Raw genomic sequence first — 22,500 nt, forward strand, 5'->3', positions numbered from 1 at the left:
TCACCCCGAGGTAGCAGAGCGTAGCGGTCGGGATGAAGCCTGGTAAACCAGACTCATCGCTTCATTTTTTTTTTACGTTATCACTATGAATCTGGACATCCAGCTGCCCAGAGAGATTTGACTTTTCCCAGAAAATGGGGCACCAATCAGAGGACTGCATTTTAACTGCTGTTCCGCCCCCAGTTCCTGAATGGTTCCCGTAGATGATGATATGAAATACAGGAATACGCTAGTAGAACAGTAATGGCAGCTCCCAAAGGAACAAGCGTAAACGCTAACGCTAGAAGAATGAACGCAGCCATAAGTGTTGTTAAGGCAGAAATAACAACAATAAGAGAAGAACAAGAGTCTGCGCATACTGGCAGAGTTTCTCAGCGGAAAATACATTTTTGCCGTTCTTCTGACTGGATTTGGTAAAAGTTTGATCTGTTTTGTTATGCTGCTTGGCTGAAGGAGTTCGTCTGTCAAGGCAAGTACCCCCGCCCACTCAAATCACTCTGGGCGACAGTAAGTCACATCACACCAGCCTTAAAATCACTACACTGGTTACCAGTCAGCTCTAGAATAGACTTTAAAATACTATTACTAGTCTATAAATCTCTCCACAGTCACTCACCAGAATATATTTCAGACATGCTTGTTAAGTACATGCCCAACAGACCACTCAGATCCTCAGGTACCGAACTTTTAACAGTTCCAAAAGCCAGGACCAAGAAACACAGAGCTTTTAGTTTCTATGCCCCCAACCTCTGGAACACCCTGCCGGAGTGCCTAAGAAGGGCCGAAACAACGGAGGTCTTCAAGCGAGACCTCAAGACGTACCTTTTCGACCTAGCCTACAATCACTAGCTAGGACCTTGAGACACAGAAAGGCAGCCTCAGACCTACCTGTGAATCCTCTGTATACATTGGTATTTATCCTGCTATGCACTGTATGTATATCAAGTAGTGTACAGAAGCTGGTTACCCTGAAACAGGCTTGTTCTGTTCTGACAGCTGTGTGGCTTCAATGGCTCAGTGTGCTACTAACCGTTTTCTGCCTCCCCTAGTGCCTCTCTCTCTCCCTCCTACCTTCTAACCAGGTCCAGTGGATGCCCCACTGTCGCCCGCAGACCACCCTGAGTCCGATAGATACCTCCATGTCAGCTGTGGATGTCGTAGTATTTAGTACACACACACACACACACACACGTACACACAGACACACATCGGTCCACATCCGGCTTAGGCCTGGACCTGATGCTCTTAGCCTTTCTTGCTCTGAAAATTTAATTTAATGTAATTTATTGCTCTTTAAATGTTCTTAGCCATTAGACAAATATATTCCATGAGCTTGCTCCAGGTTGCATGTTTCAATATCTGTGTGGTTTGTATGGCTCTATGTGCTACTAACCCTGTTCTGCCTTCCCTCTCCCTAGTGCATCTCTCTCTCCCTCCTATCTTCTAACCAGGTCCATTGGATGCCCCACTGTCACCAGCAGACCTCCCGGAGTCCAATAGACACCCCTGTGTCTGCTGTGGATGTCGTAGCATGTCCATAGGATGCCCTCTCTCCTATGATGCTTTTTTAGCCTCTCTTACTCTGAAATGTAATTTAATGTAATGTATTGCTTTATAAATGTTCTTAGCCGGTAGACAAACATACTCCTGGAGCTTGCTCAATCGTCTCGTTGAGAGGGGTCAGGGAAGAATTTTTATAGTTCACTTATCTGGTCCCTGGGTGATACTGTTTTTTTGCTTCCCTCTGGAATATGTAGGGGTGGGTCGTATGCCCACCTCCCTTGTTCTCTGTAAAGCGCATTGTGTTGCCTCTGGGTATGAAATGCGCTATACAAATAAAGCTTTGATTGATTGATAAGTCCAGACTCATGGTGAAAATGTACAAAAAAAAACTGCAATGAGTCTGGTTTACCAGGCTAGTCGGTGGGGGGGGGGGATGCTGGACCGTGGCCTGGACTAAAGTGTGGGGGCTGATCAGACAAACCCACCTGTAAACATGGCGCAGAAGTACGGGCTGCAGGCGGACAGGACCACCCTGTGGGCCGGGACCTCCAGCTCCCCCGCCACCAGCAGCACGTCACACAGCAGCTTCTTACTGGGGGGTCAGAGGTCAAACACAAACACATTCCCTTCCTGCTTGCTTCTGTCTTCAGGTTTGTTTTGCGTCACACAAATGACTGCTAAAGCATTATACCGTTATCAGTTACTCCATTACACCAACACGTTACAGGGGCATGAGGACATACTTTAACAGAGATTTACAACTGCAAGTTTATAGACAGACAGACAGACAGACAGACAGACAGACAGACAGGCAGGCAGGCAGGCAGACAGACAGACAGACAGACAGACAGACAGATAGATAGATAGATAGATAGATAGATAGATAGATAGATAGATAGATAGATAACTTTATTTATCCCCAAAAGGGATAACTAATCAAGGTATCACCACGCTCTTGACAAGTGCTTCTGAATGTCTGGGGTGAACCAGCATTAAGCATCCTACCCCAGCAGATCACCCCTGTCTACAGAAGTTGTGAGTCAGCTAGCTATCTAGTTACCTTCTCAGGTCATTCATCAGCTGGAAAGCCTTCCTCATGTGGGTGTGGTTGTAGGTGTGCATCCCCGCGTCCACTGCATCCTCCTCCGCTTCGCCGGTCAGCGGGCCGCTGGTCTCTCCTCTGATCAGGGACAAACTGGACATGAGCAGGATTACCCACAGATCTCACATAGTCCCATTGTCTAGGCTCCAGTAAAGCCTTGAGTTAAAGACTGTATATTTTTGGATGGTATGAAATGTTTTATTTCCTTGTCTATATAACTTGTAGAACTACCTTACCAATTCATAGCGTTATTGAATTAGTACATCAGCACTTTGCTCTATGTTGCACTAAAACTCAGAGGCTGGCTAACCCCATACTAGACCTGGTCCAGGTCTAACCCCATACTGAGCTAACTGAGCTAGCTGGGTGAGATAACGTTAGCCCGCTAGCAAAGCGAACTGGGCGCAAAAGTTGGATTCAATAAACACATTTCGCCCCTTACTGAAAGTTTGGAAACTATTTTAATGTATACAGTAAGCCTGCCTCAGAAATGTGGCTGACACAACGTTAGCTAACGCTTCTGCCGGCAGCTTGGAGGGGCGGCTAGCCTGCTAGCTAGCTAGCTCATGTTATTAGCTGTGATAGTCTAGCTAACATGTTTTCCGACTTAAAAGCTTTATCTCCATCTACCAACCATGCGGCATGTCCTCACCCCCCGGCTGTGAATATGACATGAATGAAGACTAGTGCTGGCTATAATCCGACCACGCCGTAAACTTACCCCAACATTACACAGTCCATGATATTATCATTCAGATGAGCGCCGCCGGGGAGCACCGCCGGGGAGCCCCGCTATGGCCCGAGCACAAAACAAGCACCCTCCTGCATGGGCAAGGTGTTGAAGAGTTGGTTTTAGAGCAAGACCTGTCGATTGGCTAACACATAAACGTGGCTTTTGATGAGACTTTCTCCGTCTCCATTGCTGTAATCGTCTCTCTAAGTGTTTTCAGGAAGTGTTTTGTTTTGTCTGAGCTTCTGCTCCGCCGCTTGGTCCTGTGTTGCTTGGTAACGGGGCGCCAGGGTGATGCTGACGGGCTGAGTCGGATGTTAACATGGGAACCATGGTAACAGGGTCATGACCAGTGTTGGCCAAGTTAGCCTACTTAATAAAAGTAATAAGTTACAGTGATTGCTTTCTCTCAATTGAAATTAGATTACTGTAGTAGGCTAATTACTCTCTGAAAAGTAACCAGATTACTAATTACTTTTGAGTTATTTTCTAAAACCAGATCATTCCTTACCCAAATCATAGACATGCTGATCTAGGATCAGTTTTGCATCTTAGATCATAATAGACACAAGAAAAATCTGATCCAATAACAGCACAATTGGCCTATCTCGATCCTAATGACATAGACAGCCACGACTGCAGAGACCGCATGTGCATATCAACCAAATGAAAGGAAGCAGGCATGTGCGTAAGTAGCTCAAAGTAATAACTTTTTATTAGGTCAGTAGGCTAACTGTAGTCTGAACAGTTCAACAGTAACAGTAACTGAACATTCAAATGTAATCCCTTACATTAGGCTACAAATTACTGGAAAAAGTAATTTGATTTGCCTACAATAATCCATTAGCCAACTTTGTAATTAGTTACTCCTAACACTGGTCGTGGCTACTTCCTATAAACCCAGAGACTGGTCAAAACACTAACCCCAACCCTAAACCTAACATTAACCCTAATACTAACCCCTAACCCAAAGATTAACCCAGCCCTAAACCTAACAGTAAACGGCCTCTGCGTTTATTGGAACTAGCCTTTAGACTACTCAAAAAAATATCAAGATCAAATCTGTTATATTTAGCTGTATCTGTAAGCAGTCCTCCTAGTAGGCTAAGCTAGATATTAGCTATAACTATTAGGCCCACGTAAAGTTACATTTTAAATAGGCTATTCTTTAATGGTGGCTTAACTGAAGGGTACCACTACAAGTAAAGAAACATGTCAGTCAGATATAGACTATTAGAAGTGGTGGAAAGATTCATGGAACATTGTACAGAATTAATGGCCTCACAATTAATAAGCCAGTAGGCTACATGTTTTCTAACCTAAAAAGACAAGGCAGCTGAATTTATGGATAATCATACTTGTGTAAATCAAGCAATGGTTTAGGGTTAGTTTGTTTAATAACTACTATTGATTAATTTAGGTACACCTGAGTCTGTCTGTGATGGTCCACACACACACTAACCAGGCTATAATCTTTGGCCGCTTAACAGGTTATCAATGTGCCCTCCTACAGTTAAAACTTCAGACCTACAGCAATTTCAACTATGTAGATCATGCACCCTGATTGACAGTTTATTATAACAAATAAAACCTAGACTTATCTGTGCTCTGTAGTCAAGATGTAAACATGATCCACAATAAGCATAGCAATGCTGCCACCCCCTGGCTGTAGACGGACCGTCACAATGCAACGGAAGCAGTGAGACTGCAGTTGTATTTCCTTTATCAATCAATCAATCAAAGCTTTATTTGTATAGCGCATTTCATACCCAGAGGCAACACAATGCGCTTTACAGAGAACAAGGGAGGTGGGCATACGTCCCACTCCTACATATTCCAGAGGGAAGCCAAAAAACAGTAATCACCCGGGGGCCAGATAAGTGAGCTGTAAAAAAATATTCCCTGACCCCTCTCAACAAGGCAATCGAGCAAGCTCCTGGAGTATGTTTGTCTACCGGCTAAGAACATTTATAAAGCAATAAATAACATTAAATTACATTTTCAGAGTAAGAGAGGCTAATAACATCATAGGAGAGACATGGCAAACACTGGTGTATGTCTGTGTGTGCGTGAATGTGCCTGGGCCCAGATAGAGGCAGGGGTCAGGGGTAGGGTGGGGGTAGGAAAAGGATACGGACCTGGGTTAGGGTGAGGGGAAGGGGATCTGAGCCCAGGACTGGTGTATGTCTGTGTGTGTGTGAGTGTGCCTGGGTCCAGGTAGAGGCAGGGTCTTATTGTCATGAGAGCTTTCTCACTTGGGCCAGCATCTGTCAGAAGGAATCAGGAGTCACACTACCTACCTCTGTGGAAGAGAGAATAGAGGATTATAATGGCCATCCAGACAAACAAAAATATATTCTTAAGTGAAAAAAAACTATACAACCAAACTGTTCATATCTACACTGTTCCTGCTGATCACCAGTGATGTAGACTTGGGTTTTTATCTGTTTAGTGCATAAAGTACAAACAATACAAAAAAACAGTGAGTAAACTCAACAATGGTCAAAACAAAAAAATTAAAGGACATCTCCAATGAAAAGGCATGAGAGATCTCCAAAGAAAACACTAAAACGAAGAATAAAGAACTATTAACCTGCATAGAGGACGTTTTTGGTGCCCCACAAAGAGATTTTAGCCAGAGCCAAAATAAAATCACCAGTGCTAAAAATTGAGAATAAAAATAGCAATTCAAATCCTCTCCAAATGTGTTTGATAGTGCAGCCCATCCCTCTTTCTTGCATTGTCCATGGTTTGGACCACTAGTAATTAATAGACAGGTTATCAGTAGGCTATCTTAAACATTTTGTCTTCATATCCACTTCGTGTCATGTCAGGAGATTTCCTGCGATTGTGATAAGTGAGCTCAGTCAGAACGACAGCATAGAATATAGGCCTATATATGCTGGTAGGCTACTCAGCATAAAACTGAGGTTTCCAAAAAAAAAAGTGTGCACATCACCCCCCAAAGACCCATTCTGAGCCAGGAAAAGCCCTGAATTGTGTTTACATTTAACAGTGAGGAAACAAGTCCCAGAATGTACCCTGAAGAAGGATACTTTCCAGGTTATGTACTCTGTCACATATTAGACCTAAAATAACTGGAATTCATAATTGTTAAGATTATATGATCAACAGGCTGTGCACCTACTGTAAAATAGAACCACTTGAGATCAGACAAAACCTGTTTTCAAACATGAAATGCCTAGCTCATAACATTCTACATTAACCAACCTACTTACACTGACTGGATCAAACATAAGGACACAAGGCATTGGAGAGTAGGCTATCAAGTAACAAGTGATCTTCCAATATTTTTTGATTTGTTTTGATTTATTTGACAAAAGCAATTACAATCAGTATATATAAAAAGATACAGTATGTCTGCAATGCCAGGGATAAAAGCGGGACTTATTTCCATCGCTGTCCCTGATGTATAATATAGTTAGGTCAGATCTAAATATTGTGTTCCTTCTTGCTTGTTTAGTTGGTTGTGCACATACTCTCTCAAATGAGGTCTCAGTAGCCAGATGCAAAAAATAAAATGTAAATATTTAAGATGTCTGCTATTTTAATATGCTACTAAGCCTACTGTATTTTACCCAAATGTTTAACACTAGAGAACAGCAACAGCATTGTCACCACCAGTCATTAACAGGCAGTAGGCCTAGGCTACTAGTAATCCTTTTGGTTAGTGGAAATAAGTGAAAACTAGGTCTATATAGGCTATTCGCTATTGAATGGCTGGTGAGGATGCCTGTCACCTTCAGTGAGTCATCAAGGTACGAAACTGCGACAACTAGCGGCTGATCGGGCTAAACAAAGACACCGTCCAAGGTGTTGTTGACGCAATGTGCTGCAGTCGAACAAAATAACTCAAACGGATTCTCCCTCTCTAATATTCAGTATTCAGTATCTAATATTCAGTTCTCCTGGTTTGATAACTCTCTTAACTGCTCTGTGAGGGAGGACCCGTATGAGAGGCAGGGTAGCTGCGCGGTGTAAAATGGCCGCATGCACACAAGATGGTTTGATAACTGCTGCACACAACCCCCTGGTGGCCATCTGTGGCACAAGTAATCCTGGTCAGTGAAGGGAGGAATGATTATAAACAGAAAAATGCTACTTCAGTGCCCTTTTCACTAGCCTACTATAACTATGCATTAAGTGATACAAATTAGCAAATAGGATGTTAAACTTAGTAGTTTTTCTAAATGTTTAAACATTTGTGACTACCAATCCTTAATGAATTCTCATATTGGGGTTCACAAAAATGAGCCTGGGATGGTTTTCAAACTTTAAAAACTTTATTACAAGCAAAAGAGTGAAGCTTAAGGGTCAACTTAATACAGGATTTTAAGTACAGAACAGCAGGTATATAGAACAGCACATCTCGGACAAAAAAACATTAGGTGGTCATGGAAAAAAACAGGTCACCATCAGATAAAAACAAAATAAATAATGCAATGATCACGATAGTGCTCGACATTTCTCAAAATAAGCTGTCACTAATTTTTTAAGATCTTGAAATACTCAAAAGCATACACTGCTTCCAACTCCAATACCCCTGAGTTCATGTTGCTAAAGTAATTGACTTATTTATCTGGCTGGTAACTTGTCATACTGTTTCATTCCAACTTTTCAAAATGCGACGTGAACTACAATTACTCTTCAAAAAACGTTTCAAAAATAATAAAAGAAAGTTTGACTGGTATCAAAGTCCATCATGTTTAGGAGTCCATATGGGGGGTTGAATCCTGGGGGAGGGGGAGGGGAGTTCATTCATTCGAGTGGGTGATGGGCAACGATTTCTTGGGTTACATTGTAGCAACAAAGAAAGTGAGTACCCCGACCCATGGGTATAATTTCAGTCCTTTTTGAATCAAACTTTCCCTATGGACATTTCCAAATTAATCAATCTAGGTCAATGGTATCTAATAGCCGCCATACCCCCCCCTGCCATAGCCCCCACCGCCTCCGCGGGCGTACGGTGCAGCGCTTCTGCTGGAGTAGTTGCCCCCCTTCATCGCTCCGTAGCCGGATGACTGCTGTGCGTAATCGTCGCCAAAGTCACTGTATCCGTAGCCGCCCCCCATCTGGCCCCCGTAGCCACCCCCGTACCCCCCCTGGTTGCCATAACCACCGCCGTTACTGTATCCGCCACCGTAGCCGCCGTCGTTGCCCCCGTAGCCCCCGCCATAGCTGCCGTAGCCGCCGCCACGGCCGCCGCCGTAGCCGTTGTAGGACATCCCTCTTCCTCCTCCTCGTCCTCCTCGTCCTCCCCGGCCGCCGGCGGCTTGCATCTCCTGCTTGGTCAGGGCCTTCTTCACCTCCACCTTGTGCCCGTTGATGGTGTGGTACTTGAGCAGCACCGCTTTGTCGGCGGAGTCGTTATCATCGAAGTAGACAAAGCCGAAGCCCCGCTTCTTCCCCGTCTCTTTATCGGTGATGACTTCGGCCTTGTCGATTGCGCCATACTGAGAAAAATATTCGTTCAGGTGCTCGTCTTCTATGTCGTCTTTCAGACCGCCGACGAATATTTTCTTGACTTTGGCGAGAGCCTCCGGCCTGTTGGCATCTTCGCGGGCGACGGCTCTCTTCAGCTCCACGTTGGTTCCATCTACGACATGTGGCCTAGCGGCCATGGCGGCGTCGGCCTCCTCCGCGGTGGAGTAGGTGACAAAGCCGAAACAGCGGGACCGCTGCAGCTGCTGGTTGAGAACCACCGCGCAGTCGGTGAGCTGGCCGTACTGCTCGAAATGCTGCCGGAGTCCATCGTCGGTGGTCTCGACGTTCAATCCGCCGACGAAAAGCTTGCAAAGTTGGTTCGTCATGATTGTATGCGATGGCAAAAACAGCGAATTCGTTTCCCTTCTTTCCTCTAAGATGCCGAGCGACGTGAGAGGCCCTCTGTTCCTGCGTCTGTGCTCTGGAGGGAACGTGCCCACGTCCTGCTGCGTGCCGAGCACGTTCTCTGTTCTCATTCGCTGTTCGACCGAAGCCCCGCCCATCCATACCACTTTCAAACGTGATGTCAAATTGATTATCCGTTGTTCAGAATCATAATCAACGAGGAGTTTGCGTCTTTCATGCTGTCTCAATAGCAACACTTGATACTCGTCTAACACTAGGCTGCATCTTTGTGAGCTACTAGCACTCCGCCATGTCCTCCTTCAAGCACTTGTGCCTCTTGATGTCCTGTGGCTATCAATATTTCACTCAAAATATGTTCTCCATTTATTGTATTGTGTCAAACGATCCATCCGATTGTGCCCGTCTATATAATTTGACACAATACAGGTCAATACAATGTTAGGATACCCATGTTTCTCACTCAAAGCAGTCAATTCTACATCTGACTACTCTGGACAACACCTTGACTGAAGGGGTATGGCAGTCAACATTCTAAGATGCACAAGAATGACATGCACAGGGTGTAGTGGTAAATAGAGAGGTGGGTAAACTCTGTTGAGTACAGTTTACCCACCTTGATAGACTGCTAGACTACAAATAGATTGCCAGTTTGGAAAACCTTTATGTCTAGCTGTAATGAGGAAGATTCATACTGATAAGATACTGTAAGGACAAGCAATGACAAATTCCACCTGTACTGGTGTATATATGGCAAGAATAAATTTTCCATTCCATTCTCTATTCTGATTAATACAGTTGATCTGTACCTGTACTGGTTATATATGGCAAGAATAAATTTTCTATTCCATTCTCTATTCTGATTAATACAGTTGATCATAAAATAGGTGAGTTAACTCTCAGCCTCATTTTAGAGGGTAAACTGAGTTTACCCTCCACTACATCCCTGGACATGCAATGAACCACAATGCAAATCTAAACTGCAGCAAAATATGAGTTGGGTAGGCTACATGTTTATAAAATGGGAAATCACTTAAAATCAACGTATGGGTAAATTCAATGACATCAAGATGTTAGTGTACACTCGTCTTGAGCAAAAATGGCAATATTTAAATTTCAAATTCAATCTGAACATTCCAATAAGACAGGTTATTTTAATATAAAAATAATTTATTTGCATCCATAAAATAAGCAACGTCTAAAATCTTTTCGAAGTTTCCACAATAGCGAGTCTCTTTCTCCAGTATGCGATGGCCCATCATTCATGTTTCTCCTTCCTACAAGAGAGCAAAATAAAGAACTCTTAGAAACAACCTAGAAACAATCTAGATTACATGATGCATGGTGAAATCAAGACAATCCCTGAAATAAGATCTGGCGAGGCTCCAAGAGAAACATGACTGACCACTCGGGTCCGAAATACACAAGTCTGTAATGTGGCGGGTTAGCCAGCTCTTTTCAATGCCTCCACATGGCAGCTACAGATGGGTGATGGTCCTGGGGTCTTAAATCACCTTGTGTGATAGGTCAGCAGTTACCATGGCCCCCAGGTCTGGATGCACTGAGAACCTTCCTCTTTGCCAGGTGGAAGGTGGCACTCAGGTCACCAAGGCAACCTGAAGGAGAGACAAAAGTAGAGTGAGTAGCTGGACAGGTAGGATGTCCTGGTTGAGGCAGGACAGCAGGTGCTATAGCATACGCAGAGCGCAGGGACAGCACCTCATGTCTCCTCAGCACATTACATCTACTTTCTTAAGGACCAAATTGAGCAGAAACCCCCTTTTAGAGAACTAAATACAAGACGCATTTAAATCTATTAAGAGCAACTATTGTTGAGTTAATGCAAGAACCTTTAATAAACGGTACATGTGTACCATCTGCAAATCCATATCTTTAATACTTGACCAACACATAGTGAAGACAGGTTGATTTACATACCTAGTTTGCTGGATGAGATCCTAAAGAGATATTTCAGTCCTATCAATCGAACCCAGGTATTGAACAGGGTCCTGTATAAACAAACTGCTACACCTATTTTGGCGTACTGGGATAACGGTATGAGCACCTAAATGTAGGAATCAAACATAAATATGAGAGGCCTCATGTCCACAATATTCACAAAGCAAAAGTTCACTCTTTACGAGACAAAGTTAAAGTCACATTGAATTCACGGTATTTGCAACCTAGAAAAGCCTCCATGCATTGGCTGTGGGCAGAGTGACTAAGCCATTTAACCCACCTGAGTTTAAATACAATAATGGGAGAAAATGCCATGTAACTAGTGGGTACGAGACTTGGCACAATTCACCTGTAAGAAAAGAGGTGGGCTTAAGGCAAACCTGGTTAAATAAGTAAAATAACTAAATAACTAAACTTGTTTAACTTTTTATTTAAAATGAACATACATATGCATATCAATGCTTAACAATTGTAGTTTGATCTTCAGACAGATTATAGGATACAATACATGAGATATTGCTGTACGCTGGACGCTGTGTGTGGTGGCTGGAAACTACTGACGTACTTCGTTGATTTACAAAACATTTGGCAAGGAAATGAAATTGCCTGCATCCGCTCCACCACTCCGCGAACACTAAAACCTAAGGGCTATAATAGTGGACAGTTATACAATTTACATCAGTGACAGAAACTAGGAAATCGAAAACCATAGCACATGCGCCCCATCCCCATACATTGAAAACAGACTAGGTTTAGGGAAATTCTGAACTAATTTGCTTAAAATGCAGAGATATAGTAGTATTTAACAAAACAATCGTAAGTTACTAAATTCGAGAAAATGTACGCATAAGTAAATAAAAAGCAGGTCAACTAACGACAGCTACAGGCCCTCAACTCTGAACATAAAAAAGATAATGAAATTCTGCAATCGATCGTGTCCTACGGCAACAGCTGGTCGTGCAAATCAGGTTCTGGGAAGAGATCTTCCTACCTGTTTGGTTTTGAGGTCTTCGCTTTATGAATTGGGTTCACAGTGTCCGCATTTTGGCCGGGTGCTTTACGGCAGATGCCCCATGACTGAATTTTGAGCTCGTTTAGACGTCGAATCTGTCGGTATTGAGGGTGTGGAGACTCTTCCCGGATAGTCTGTCGTGGCCGCTGGCTCAGTAGCCGCCGTAGCCGCCTCTGCCGTAGCCTCCGCCGCCGCCGCCCCGGGCGTAGGGAGCGCTGCTCCGGCCGGCCGCGTAGCTGGCTGCGCCGCCTTTCATGGGCCCGTATCCGGAGGCCTGCTGGTTGTACCCGCTGCCAAAGTCACTGTAGCCGTTACCGCCACCATAGCCCCCCATCTGGTCGCCGTAGCCCCCCGCGTAGCCGCCGGCAGCTCCGTAACCGCCTCCGTAGCCGCCGCTAGCATAGCCACCTCCGTAGCCGCCATCATAGCCGCCGCCATACCCGCCCCCGTACCCGGTGCTGTACCCGCCTCTCCCGCCGCCATAGCCGTTCTGGTTGCCCCGCATCCCCCTCCCTCCTCTACTCCGGCCGCCACCACGCATCTCCTGCTTGGTCAGGGCCTTCTTCACCTCCACCTTGTACCCGTTGATGGTGTGGAACTTGATCAGGGCGGCTTTATCGGCGGCGTCGTCGTCTGTGAAATGAACAAAGCCGAAGCCTCGCTTCTTCCCGGTGTCCTTCTCGGAGATAACTTCGGCCTTCTCCACTTCGCCGAACTGAGCAAAATACTCGGTCAGATGTTCGTCTTCGATGTCGTCTTTCAGCCCCCCGACGAACACTTTTTTGACCTTGGCGTTAATCACCGGGTCGTCTGCGTCTTCCCGCGCCACGGCCCTCTTCACCTCCACGTTTTTACCATCGACGACATGTGGCCTACCCGCCATGGCGGCGTCGGCCTCCTCCGCGGTCTTGTAGGTGACGAAGCCGAAACAGCGGGACCGCTGCAGCTGCTGATTCATCACCACGGCGCAGTCGGTCAGCTCGCCGAACTGCTCGAAGTGCTTGCGGAGCCCTTCATTGTCGGTGTCCACGTTCAGTCCACCGACGAAAAGTTTACAGATTTTGCTACTGTTGTCCATTTTTTCCTCGACGTTCTTGTTCAGTCTCAATCAGCGTGAGCAGGACTAGGAGGGTGAGGGGGGAGGAAACCGCCCGCTATTTATACCCACGGTGCAGTGACGTCAGGCTGCATGGACACGTTTGCGAGAGGCAGCCAATGGCGTGGCAGTGCGCGCGCTCTGTGATCCCCACAGAGAGAGAGAGAGAGAGAGAGAGAGAAGGAGAAGGAGAAGGAGAAGGAGAAGGAGAAGGAGAAGGAGAAGGAGAAGGAGAAGGAGAAGGAGAAGGAGAAGGAGAAGGAGAAGGGGGGGGGTGTTCAGACCATCAACAGCTTCAAGAATTAGGCCATTATCAATATCCACTAGTGAACTCTCTCAACTATCTCTGCTACGTTCTAGCATCGTAGACCCGGAATGATCCACTCAACGCGCACTTCTTTATTTTATACCCGAATTGCTTTTTGTTCTCAAAATGCAAATGCATGAGAAATGGTGTTCTTTGTAAGTAGCCTCACCAAAGAGTGCTATGTTTTATATTAAAATTAGATTTCCTGAATTGATTGCATTGTGGTAAAACAAGCTTCACAACAAGCCACTCTTCACAACATGGAAAGGGACACATTCTGACTGTTTTTTTTGTTCATCTGTGCATTGGCTGCACACTAGTAAAACAGTCTTCAGACACTTTTCACTACATGGAAAGGGACAACTTTCTGACTGTGTTATTTTGTGTTGTAGACCAATATCAGACTACTTATAGAGGACACACATTTAACACGATTTTACAGAACACTTTCAATTCCATATCGCACCCTCACAGTGTTGTGTGCTTAGTTTTTTAAGAACCAAATAGGGTACAGTAGCAGGGCCAGATGGGTCAGCATAGCCAACCCTTCAGAAATGCTGCTCTTTGTGTACTCCCAGTAAGACAATTTGGCGGGGGGGGGGGGGGGGGGTGTTCTTGATCAACTGAGTATTTGCACAATAGCAGAGTGCCACAGTCAGCTGAGCAGACAACAGTTTGAGTGACACCCTAGTGCTTCTAATTTGGGATTGAATGGATGGTGGCCTCGCCCTGAGAGTGTAAAGTCACAGCTATAGGGCAACTGAGACTATAAGTGCCGACAGTTTTAAACCCTTGATTGCTGGTGAGAGGAAATATTCATAGCCTTCATTGCTGAGGACTCCAGGGAAGCATGCAGGCAGGATCGATGCTGGCCACTTCACTCAGGACTCAAAACATTCACCTCAGGACACAGCCTGCTGCTTCAAACATTCACCTCAGGACACAGCCTGCTGCTTCAAAACATTCACCTCAGGACACAGCCTGCTGCTTCAAAACATTCACCTCAGGATACAGCCTGCTGCTTCAAAACATTCACCTCAGGACACAGCCTGCTGCTTCAAAACATTCACCTCAGGACACAGCCTGCTGCTTCAAAACATTCACCTCAGGATACAAACACAGTAGCTATGGTTAACTTTAGACCACTTTGATCATCATATAGTGTCTTTTGGTAAATAGACCCCCACGAGTGCGTCTAGACTCTAGAGGGATTATACGGGGTGCATGTGAGTAGCCTACTTAGCTGTATTTCCACCACAACAGAAGAGGCATGAATAGACAATGGTTGATGTCACACCCAGGGATGATAGCCGCTCCCCCGTCATAGTAGTTCTGATCTCTGCATAACCTTCCCCCCCCGTCACACGTCTCTGCCCAACACATCCTAAAAGGTCTTCTCCCTCCCCAATCAAACCCCCAGCCCATCAGTTGATAATAGCGAGTGGAGATGGCTCAATCAGTGTTTCATATAATCACCGACATGTCTGGCCAGGCACAGAGGGGAAAAAAAAGACAGGACTCAACATTTTCTGAAATCTTTATCAGCAATTGTTCATGAACAGTCCCTTCTATCCTACCAATATAAACATGCATGAGCCGTCTCTAGACATTCTCTCTACTATTACAATACTTAACGGGATTGGACGGTCCAGAAGCAGCCAGCCAATGACGGGTGGAGACGTTAATGATTGATTCTGAGACTGACAACGATGCGCTCTTGTCATCTCAAGGAACACCAATGAACAAACTATAGTGTCTAGATATCGGAAACAATTAGTGAAGTCATACAAAATGTCAATCAGCAGTACATACAAATTAAAGAGCAAAAAATATACACAAAAATATTTTCCTCTTTATTGTGATGCACAAGGTTTATCACTGGAAAAATATGTATGAAATTAAATGGCAAATATTGAGTGATGTGGATCGAGTCATCTTGACTGAATAAATATCAAAAGTACAGTGATTAATTCACATCTCTTTAGGTAGGGGGGGGGGGGGGGGGCAAACCTCACACAATCTAGGAAGACCACAGGCGATAGATAAATTCGCTGTCTAATGTTTTCTATTATATTGAAAACATGTTTTGGTAGGTACAGTTTTCCAAGGTTTTCTTCTGATGGGCAAACCCAGCAGTATCCCCAATGTAAGACACATGCACTATGAGACCATAGTGCAGATTTGACTTTGGGACTTCTGTTTCCACGCCACTCTTCAGTTTAGAGGACCTAAAGTTTAGTAGAGAAACCTCTCTCACATGTTAAACCATTGACAAAACTGAATCTCTACACAATGATCAAATCTCTAGTTCAGTATATATACAAAATTGATCCTATACTCCCCAAGTCTGCAAAAACACAGGAGGGGGTCAGGGTAAACCTACACAAGATCATGGCCAGTTTCCCTCAGAAACAGCCATACCCCTACACATGACTACACACCAATGATGTTCACAACAATGTGCATCATGAAATGAGCGGGCCGCCATGTGGCAGACCCTGACCGGAGCCTGACCGGAGCCTGGCCGGAGCCTGGCCTACCTCAGGTCAAACACGCAGATGTTTCTGCTTGTGATCTTTTTAATGGAGCAACACTCAGTTTAAATGGACGTCACACTACCCGAGGGGCTACTAAGTTAAATACAATTCCAAATGTCAACACTTTAAAAACATTGTCTGTTTTCTAATCAGTCTGCTTCAGTCCACAGTGTTCCGTCTCTCTCTCTCTCTCTCTCTCTCAGGGGCAGCTGTTGTGTGTATCTGGAGGTGAGCTGGCCACGGCATGGGTATGGCCTAGTCGCATGAGGGGGGGCGTGGTCGTAGGCTTTAGGCTCCGTTGGGGGAACCCCCCAGGCCACACACTGATCGAACGAGGTCACAGGTCGTGGTAGAGGCTTATCCAATCACACAATGATCCATAGACGCCTCATCCAATCACATAATGTAGACCTTTTCGGCCTGGGAGAAGTTGAATACCTCTTTGGTCCGGGGGCAGACCACCTTGTCGTCTTGACGGATGGAGAGCAGGGACTGGAGATGAAGCACATATCATTATTAAAGTACTGGAACTCACTAGATAACCAATCACTATCAAATACAATCACAACCATCACAGCCACACAAGTGGGAATGCTCTTCAAATGCATCTCTACTTCCTGTCCTAGAGGTGATTACTGGTCTCTCAGGATATGCTGTGGAAAGCCATCTTTGATTAATCCAATCAAGCTTAATGATTACTTCAGGAAGGAGAGATGAGTTATAAGGGAATTGAGATGTGATCCGAGTCTCTGGCCCTGGGATGTGCTGGAAACACACAAGCTCTTTCACACCACACAAGCCCCACAGGTGTACACAGTGCACACACGTACACCAACCAACAAAGATGCACGCGTGAGCACAGACATGGGGCAGCAGTATAATCCCATCCCAGGGCGGTTATGGGGGATAGAGGGAGGAGGAGAGACTGACGTTGTAGCCGTAGACGTATCCGTTGGGCAGCATCATGGGCGGGTTGTTCTCGTTCATCACCTCCCCGGAGATCTTGCAGACCAGCCGGGAGTTGGCGCAGTGAGCCATGGGCAGCGGCTGGGCCAGCTTGTTCAGGGACTTGCTGCACACGGGGCAGTCCGGGTTCTTGGACGTTCCGTCCTCCTTGTAGCACTGACTGAAGGTGTGACGGTTAAGGGCAGAAAAACTTTTTGATCAACCCCCTTAACCCCACGTCTAAGGGAAGGAAAATAAAAGGCTAGTAATGAATGAAAACACAGCGCTCCTAGGAGAGCAGTACTAATGGGCTGGAACTGAGCCAAGCCTCGGAACTTCGGAAGGTTCCGGAAGGTTTGGATATTAACGTACAGTATAAGAGAAGGGGCCTTGTTCAGGTTCAACACCAAACATGTGAAAGGGATGGGGCATATATACAGGGGGAATGGGTTGGACCTGAGTGGGGTCAAAGTTTAAAGTTCACAACAGGTGTGGTTTCAAACAACTCATCATACTCTGCCACCGTTGTATAGAAATATAGATAGATAGTGATCAGTTGTATAGAAATATAGATATAGTGATCAGTTGTATAGAAATATAGATAGTGATCAGTTGTATAGAAATATAGATAGATAGTGATCAGTTGTATAGAAATATAGATATAGTGATCAGTTGTATAGATATATAGATAGATAGTGATCAGTTGTATAGAAATATAGATAGATAGTGATCAGTTATACAGTAGCCTATGCTGATTATTCATAAGTGTTTAATAGGCTGGGGACAGTATACTGTAGATGGCCTTAGACTCAGACAATAGTATGGTAGGTTAAACGTATAAAATATCCAATGTAAGACTCACGTTATAAATACTGGTGTAGTTAAAGCAATAGTAAAGAAGGAAACTAACAAGCTAAATCAAAGACAGACTTGTTCAACTATAGCAAGGGTTTGATATCAAACTCTTCATTGAGACCATAAGGAGCCCTGGAGAGCAGGGCATGGGTAGAGTAGCTCCCCGTAGTAACAGCAACTTCTCAGGGTCTCCACCACAGGGGGTCTGTCCACTTCCTCAAGCGCATGGTGACCTGCCTGTTTAAAATGTGCAGCAACAGGATTGCGTTCATTACCACATGTGATACTGCTCCTGTGTTCACTAATGCGAGTGCAGTTGTCTGCTGGTCCTGCCCACATAACGGAGACCACAGGGACACTTGATGAAGTACTGTAGACAACATGGGAAGTACGGCAAGTAATGACGCCACAGACTTTGAGTACCTTACCGCTATGGGGTGGGGAGTATGTTTTGCATGTCATAGTAGAGCCACAGTGTGAGTTGCCACACTTGTAGTTGCCCTCGGGTATATCGACAAGGAAGGCATGTCCCTTATCTGGGCTGTAAGACAACGGCTACTGTACAATTGATCACTATCTATCTATATTTCTATACAACTGATCACTATATCTATATTTCTATACAACTGATCACTATCTATCTATATTTCTATACAACTGTGGCAGAGTTTGACGAGTTGTTTGAAACCACACCTGTTGTGAACTTTGACCCCACTCTGGCTCAACCCATTCCCCCTGTATATATGCCCCATCCCTTTCACATGTTTGGTGTTGAACCTGGAGATAGGCCACGCCAGCCGAAGCATTGTATGAAATCACTTAGGGGGCTTTGAAAGTGTTCGGACCTTCCTTCTCTTATTAGTTAGACACTTTTTGGCCGAGCGCTGCTACATTTGCACTCCTGGATTTGCGTGCATTTCTCCGCTCCTACTTGGATATTAATGTACAACGACATTCTGCAGCTTCAGAGATACAGACATACGTGTTGCCCTTAGCAGCCATGAATATTGCTAGTTGCTGGTGAATTATCCAGAAATAGGCGCGATTGTCCCATCAGGATCGAATATTTCAGAAAGCCATGTAATAATAATGTTTACCATATGCTCATGTTCAAGACTCCTTTTCCTATTATAAATAATAATACAAAAATAGCACCTGCCCTGTAGAAAAAGAGAGCTGAGTAGTAGAGAGAGAAGACAGAGAGGCTGAAGGACATGGAGGTGTGGAGGGAGGAGAGAGACAAGCTGAAGGACATGGAGGTGTGGAGGGAGGAGAGAGACAAGCTGAAGGACATGGAGGTGTGGAGGGAGGAGAGACAAGCTGAAGGACATGGAGGTGTGGAGGGAGGAGAGAGACAAGCTGAAGGACATGGAGGGTGTGGAGGGAGGAGAGAGACAAGCTGAAGGACATGGAGGTGTGGAGGGAGGAGAGAGACAAGCTGAAGGACATGGAGGGTGTGGAGGGAGGAGAGAGACAAGCTAAAGGACATGGAGGGTGTGGAGGGAGGAGAGAGAGACAAGCTGAAGGACGTGGAGGGTGTGGAGGGAGGAGAGAGACAAGCTGAAGGACATGGAGGGTGTGGAGGGAGGAGAGAGACAAGCTGAAGGACATGGAGGTGTGGAGGGAGGAGAGAGACAAGCTGAAGGACATGGAGGGTGTGGAGGGAGGAGAGAGAGACAAGCTGAAGGACGTGGAGGGTGTGGAGGGAGGAGAGAGAGACAAGCTGAAGGACATGGAGGGTGTGGAGGGAGGAGAGAGACAAGCTGAAGGACATGGAGGTGTGGAGGGAGGAGAGAGACAAGCTGAAGGACATGGAGGTGTGGAGGGAGGAGAGAGACGAGCTGTGTGGATACGGGGTCTTGATGGCGGACAGGCCGGCCTGGAGGGTGATGGTGAACACGGAGTTGTTGCCCAGCTGATGGAGCCGGTAGTTATCATATCTGAACTGCTGGATCAGCATCTTCCAACGCGCCGGGTCCAGCAGGTCCTGAGAGAGAGAGAGAGACAGAGAGAGAGAGAGAGAGAGAGAGAGAAAGAGAGACAGAGAGAGAGAGAGAGAGAGAGAGAGAGAGAGAGAGACAGAGAGAGAGAGAAAGAGAGAGAGAGAAAGAGAGAGAGAGAAAGAGAGAGAGAGAGAGAGCCAAGGGGGGGGAGAGAGAGAGAGAGAGAGAAAGAGAGAGAGAGAAAGGGAGAAAGAGAGAGAGAGACAGAGAGAGAGACAGAGAGAGATGGAGAGAGACAGAGAGCCAAGGGGAGAGAGAGAGAGAGAGAGAGAGAGAGAGAGAGAGAGAGAGAGAGAGAAAGAGAGAGAGAGAGAGAGAAAGGGAGAAAGAGAGAGAGAGACAGAGAGAGAGAGAGAGAGACAGAGAGCCAAGGGGAGAGAGAGAGAGAGAGAGAGGAGAGACAGACAGGTTATCATACTGATATTTCCACACAGGTAAAGAGAAATTCACACATGATCAGAATGATTATCTTGAAACAAAAATATCACTGTGTCTCACACACACACCGTCCCTCCCTGTCTCACCTTGTAGGGGGAGATGTGTGTGTCCGAGGGGAAGGCCAGCATGCCCATGACCTGACGCACCTCGTCCAGCTGCCCCCCTTCCGCCTGGCTGAAGTGCTTCCGCGCGTGTCTGAGAGGACAGCCAGAACAGCGTTAGCCCGCTGCCCCGCCCCCCACGCCCGCTGCCCCGCCCCCCACGCCCCCCTCCCCGCCCCGCCCCCCACGCCCCCCGCCCCGCCCCCCACGCCCCCCTGCGCTTCTCTAACAGAAGGGGATCAAGGTTGTGTCTCTAACAGAAGGGGATCATGGTTGTGTGAGTGGACTGACAGTGTCTCTAACAGAAGGGGACCCCTGGTCTCTGGACTGGGAGGACAGTGTCTCTAACAGAAGGGGACCCCTGGTCTCTGGACTGGGAGGACAGTGTCTCTAACAGAAGGGGACCCCTGGTCTCTGGACTGGGAGGACAGTGTCTCTAACAGAAGGGGACCCCTGGTCTCTGGACTGGGAGGACAGTGTCTCTAACAGAAGGGGACCCCTGGTCTCTGGACTGGGAGGACAGTGTCTCTAACAGAAGGGGACCCCTGGTCTCTGGACTGGGAGGACAGTGTCTCTAACAGAAGGGGACCCCTGGTCTCTGGACTGGGAGGACAGTGTCTCTAACAGAAGGGGACCCCTGGTCTCTGGACTGGGAGGACAGTGTCTCTAACAGAAGGGGACCCCTGGTCTCTGGACTGGGAGGACAGTGTCTCTAACAGAAGGGGACCCCTGGTCTCTGGACTGGGAGGACAGTGTCTCTAACAGAAGGGGACCCCTGGTCTCTGGACTGGGAGGACAGTGTCTCTAACAGAAGGGGACCCCTGGTCTCTGGACTGGGAGGACAGTGTCTCTAACAGAAGGGGACCCCTGGTCTCTGGACTGGGAGGACAGTGTCTCTAACAGAAGGGGACCCCTGGTCTCTGGACTGGGAGGACAGTGTCTCTAACAGAAGGGGACCCCTGGTCTCTGGACTGGGAGGACAGTGTCTCTAACAGAAGGGGACCCCTGGTCTCTGGACTGGGAGGACTGTCTCTAACAGAAGGGGACCCCTGGTCTCTGGACTGGGAGGACTGTCTCTAACAGAAGGGGACCCCTGGTCTCTGGACTGGGAGGACAGTGTCTCTAACAGAAGGGGACCCCTGGTCTCTGGACTGGGAGGAGCAGCTCCTCCACTCACCTGACGGCGTCCATGCGCTTGTTCTGTCGGATGAGCTCGATGAACTCCTGGATCCGCAGGCTGAACTCCAGACAGCTCTGAGAGGAGGAGGAGGAGAAGGGGGAGGGGAAGGAGGAGGGGGAGGAGGAGGGGGAGGAGGAGGTTAGCAACAGGTTTCTGACCCAGTGAGACGGTCCTGGACTGAGGGAGGACGTTAACAGGTCAGTGAGACGGTCCTGGACTGAGGGAGGACGTTAACAGGTCAGTGAGACGGTCCTGGACTGAGGGAGGACGTTAACAGGTCAGTGAGACGGTCCTGGACTGAGGGAGGACGTTAACAGGTCAGTGAGACGGTCCTGGACTGAGGGAGGACGTTAACAGGTCAGTGAGACGGTCCTGGACTGAGGGAGGACGTTAACAGGTCAGTGAGACGGTCCTGGACTGAGGGAGGACGTTAACAGGTCAGTGAGACGGTCCTGGACTGAGGGAGGACGTTAACAGGTCAGTGAGACGGTCCTGGACTGAGGGAGGACGTTAACAGGTCAGTGAGACGGTCCTGGACTGAGGGAGGACGTTAACAGGTCAGTGAGACGGTCCTGGACTGAGGGAGGACGTTAACAGGTCAGTGAGACGGTCCTGGACTGAGGGAGGACGTTAACAGGTCAGTGAGACGGTCCTGGACTGAGGGAGGGTCGGTGGTTCTCTACTGACCCCCAGACGCTCTGGTAAAGCATCAGCATGCAGAGGACCACAAAACCACACAATCAAGACTGAACACAGATGCACTAGATACTAAATATAAACAGTGTTTCCCCTTGGATGGAGTTGTAGCAGCGGTGATGAACGCGCGTCTGCCAAAATCATGTAGTCTACTGTTGTTGAATGAAA

At 46.7% G+C, this 22,500-nt stretch overlaps 3 protein-coding genes across 4 annotated transcripts in view; all 3 read right to left on the reverse strand.

The window, feature by feature from the left end:
- The window catches only part of klhl3 (kelch-like family member 3), a 45,289-nt gene extending 41,897 nt beyond the window's left edge, over positions 1–3,392 (reverse strand). Inside the window, exons 1-3 of the mRNA XM_084450585.1 lie at positions 3,327–3,392; positions 2,564–2,683; positions 1,989–2,095 (exon numbers count right to left, since the gene is read on the reverse strand). Of these exons, the coding sequence (XP_084306711.1) occupies positions 1,989–2,095; positions 2,564–2,683; positions 3,327–3,346 (247 nt within the window). The 5' untranslated portion in view covers positions 3,347–3,392. The remainder of the gene's footprint in view (positions 1–1,988; positions 2,096–2,563; positions 2,684–3,326) is intronic.
- A 4,231-nt stretch (positions 3,393–7,623) lies between these two features.
- hnrnpa0a (heterogeneous nuclear ribonucleoprotein A0a) lies at positions 7,624–13,292 on the reverse strand. Its single transcript, XM_084450996.1, has 2 exons — positions 12,329–13,292; positions 7,624–9,319 (listed from the first exon to the last, which is right to left on the reverse strand). Exons 1-2 carry the CDS (start codon positions 13,250–13,252, stop codon positions 8,267–8,269), a joined length of 1,977 nt encoding a protein of 658 aa, XP_084307122.1. The 5' UTR covers positions 13,253–13,292; the 3' UTR covers positions 7,624–8,266.
- Positions 13,293–15,137: 1,845 nt separating this feature from the next.
- Positions 15,138–22,500, reverse strand: part of maea (macrophage erythroblast attacher, E3 ubiquitin ligase) — a 19,844-nt gene continuing 12,481 nt past the window's right edge. For both annotated transcript variants that reach the window (XM_084450595.1, XM_084450594.1), the window contains exons 5-9: positions 21,634–21,710; positions 20,442–20,550; positions 19,768–19,901; positions 17,045–17,240; positions 15,138–16,606 (exon numbers count right to left, since the gene is read on the reverse strand). In XM_084450595.1, the coding sequence (XP_084306721.1) occupies positions 16,511–16,606; positions 17,045–17,240; positions 19,768–19,901; positions 20,442–20,550; positions 21,634–21,710 (612 nt within the window). In that variant the 3' untranslated portion in view covers positions 15,138–16,510. The remainder of the gene's footprint in view (positions 16,607–17,044; positions 17,241–19,767; positions 19,902–20,441; positions 20,551–21,633; positions 21,711–22,500) is intronic.

This window comes from Borostomias antarcticus (genome assembly GCF_949987555.1).
Source record: "Borostomias antarcticus genome assembly, chromosome: 16".
In the NCBI taxonomy this organism is placed as follows: domain Eukaryota; kingdom Metazoa; phylum Chordata; class Actinopteri; order Stomiiformes; family Stomiidae; genus Borostomias; species Borostomias antarcticus.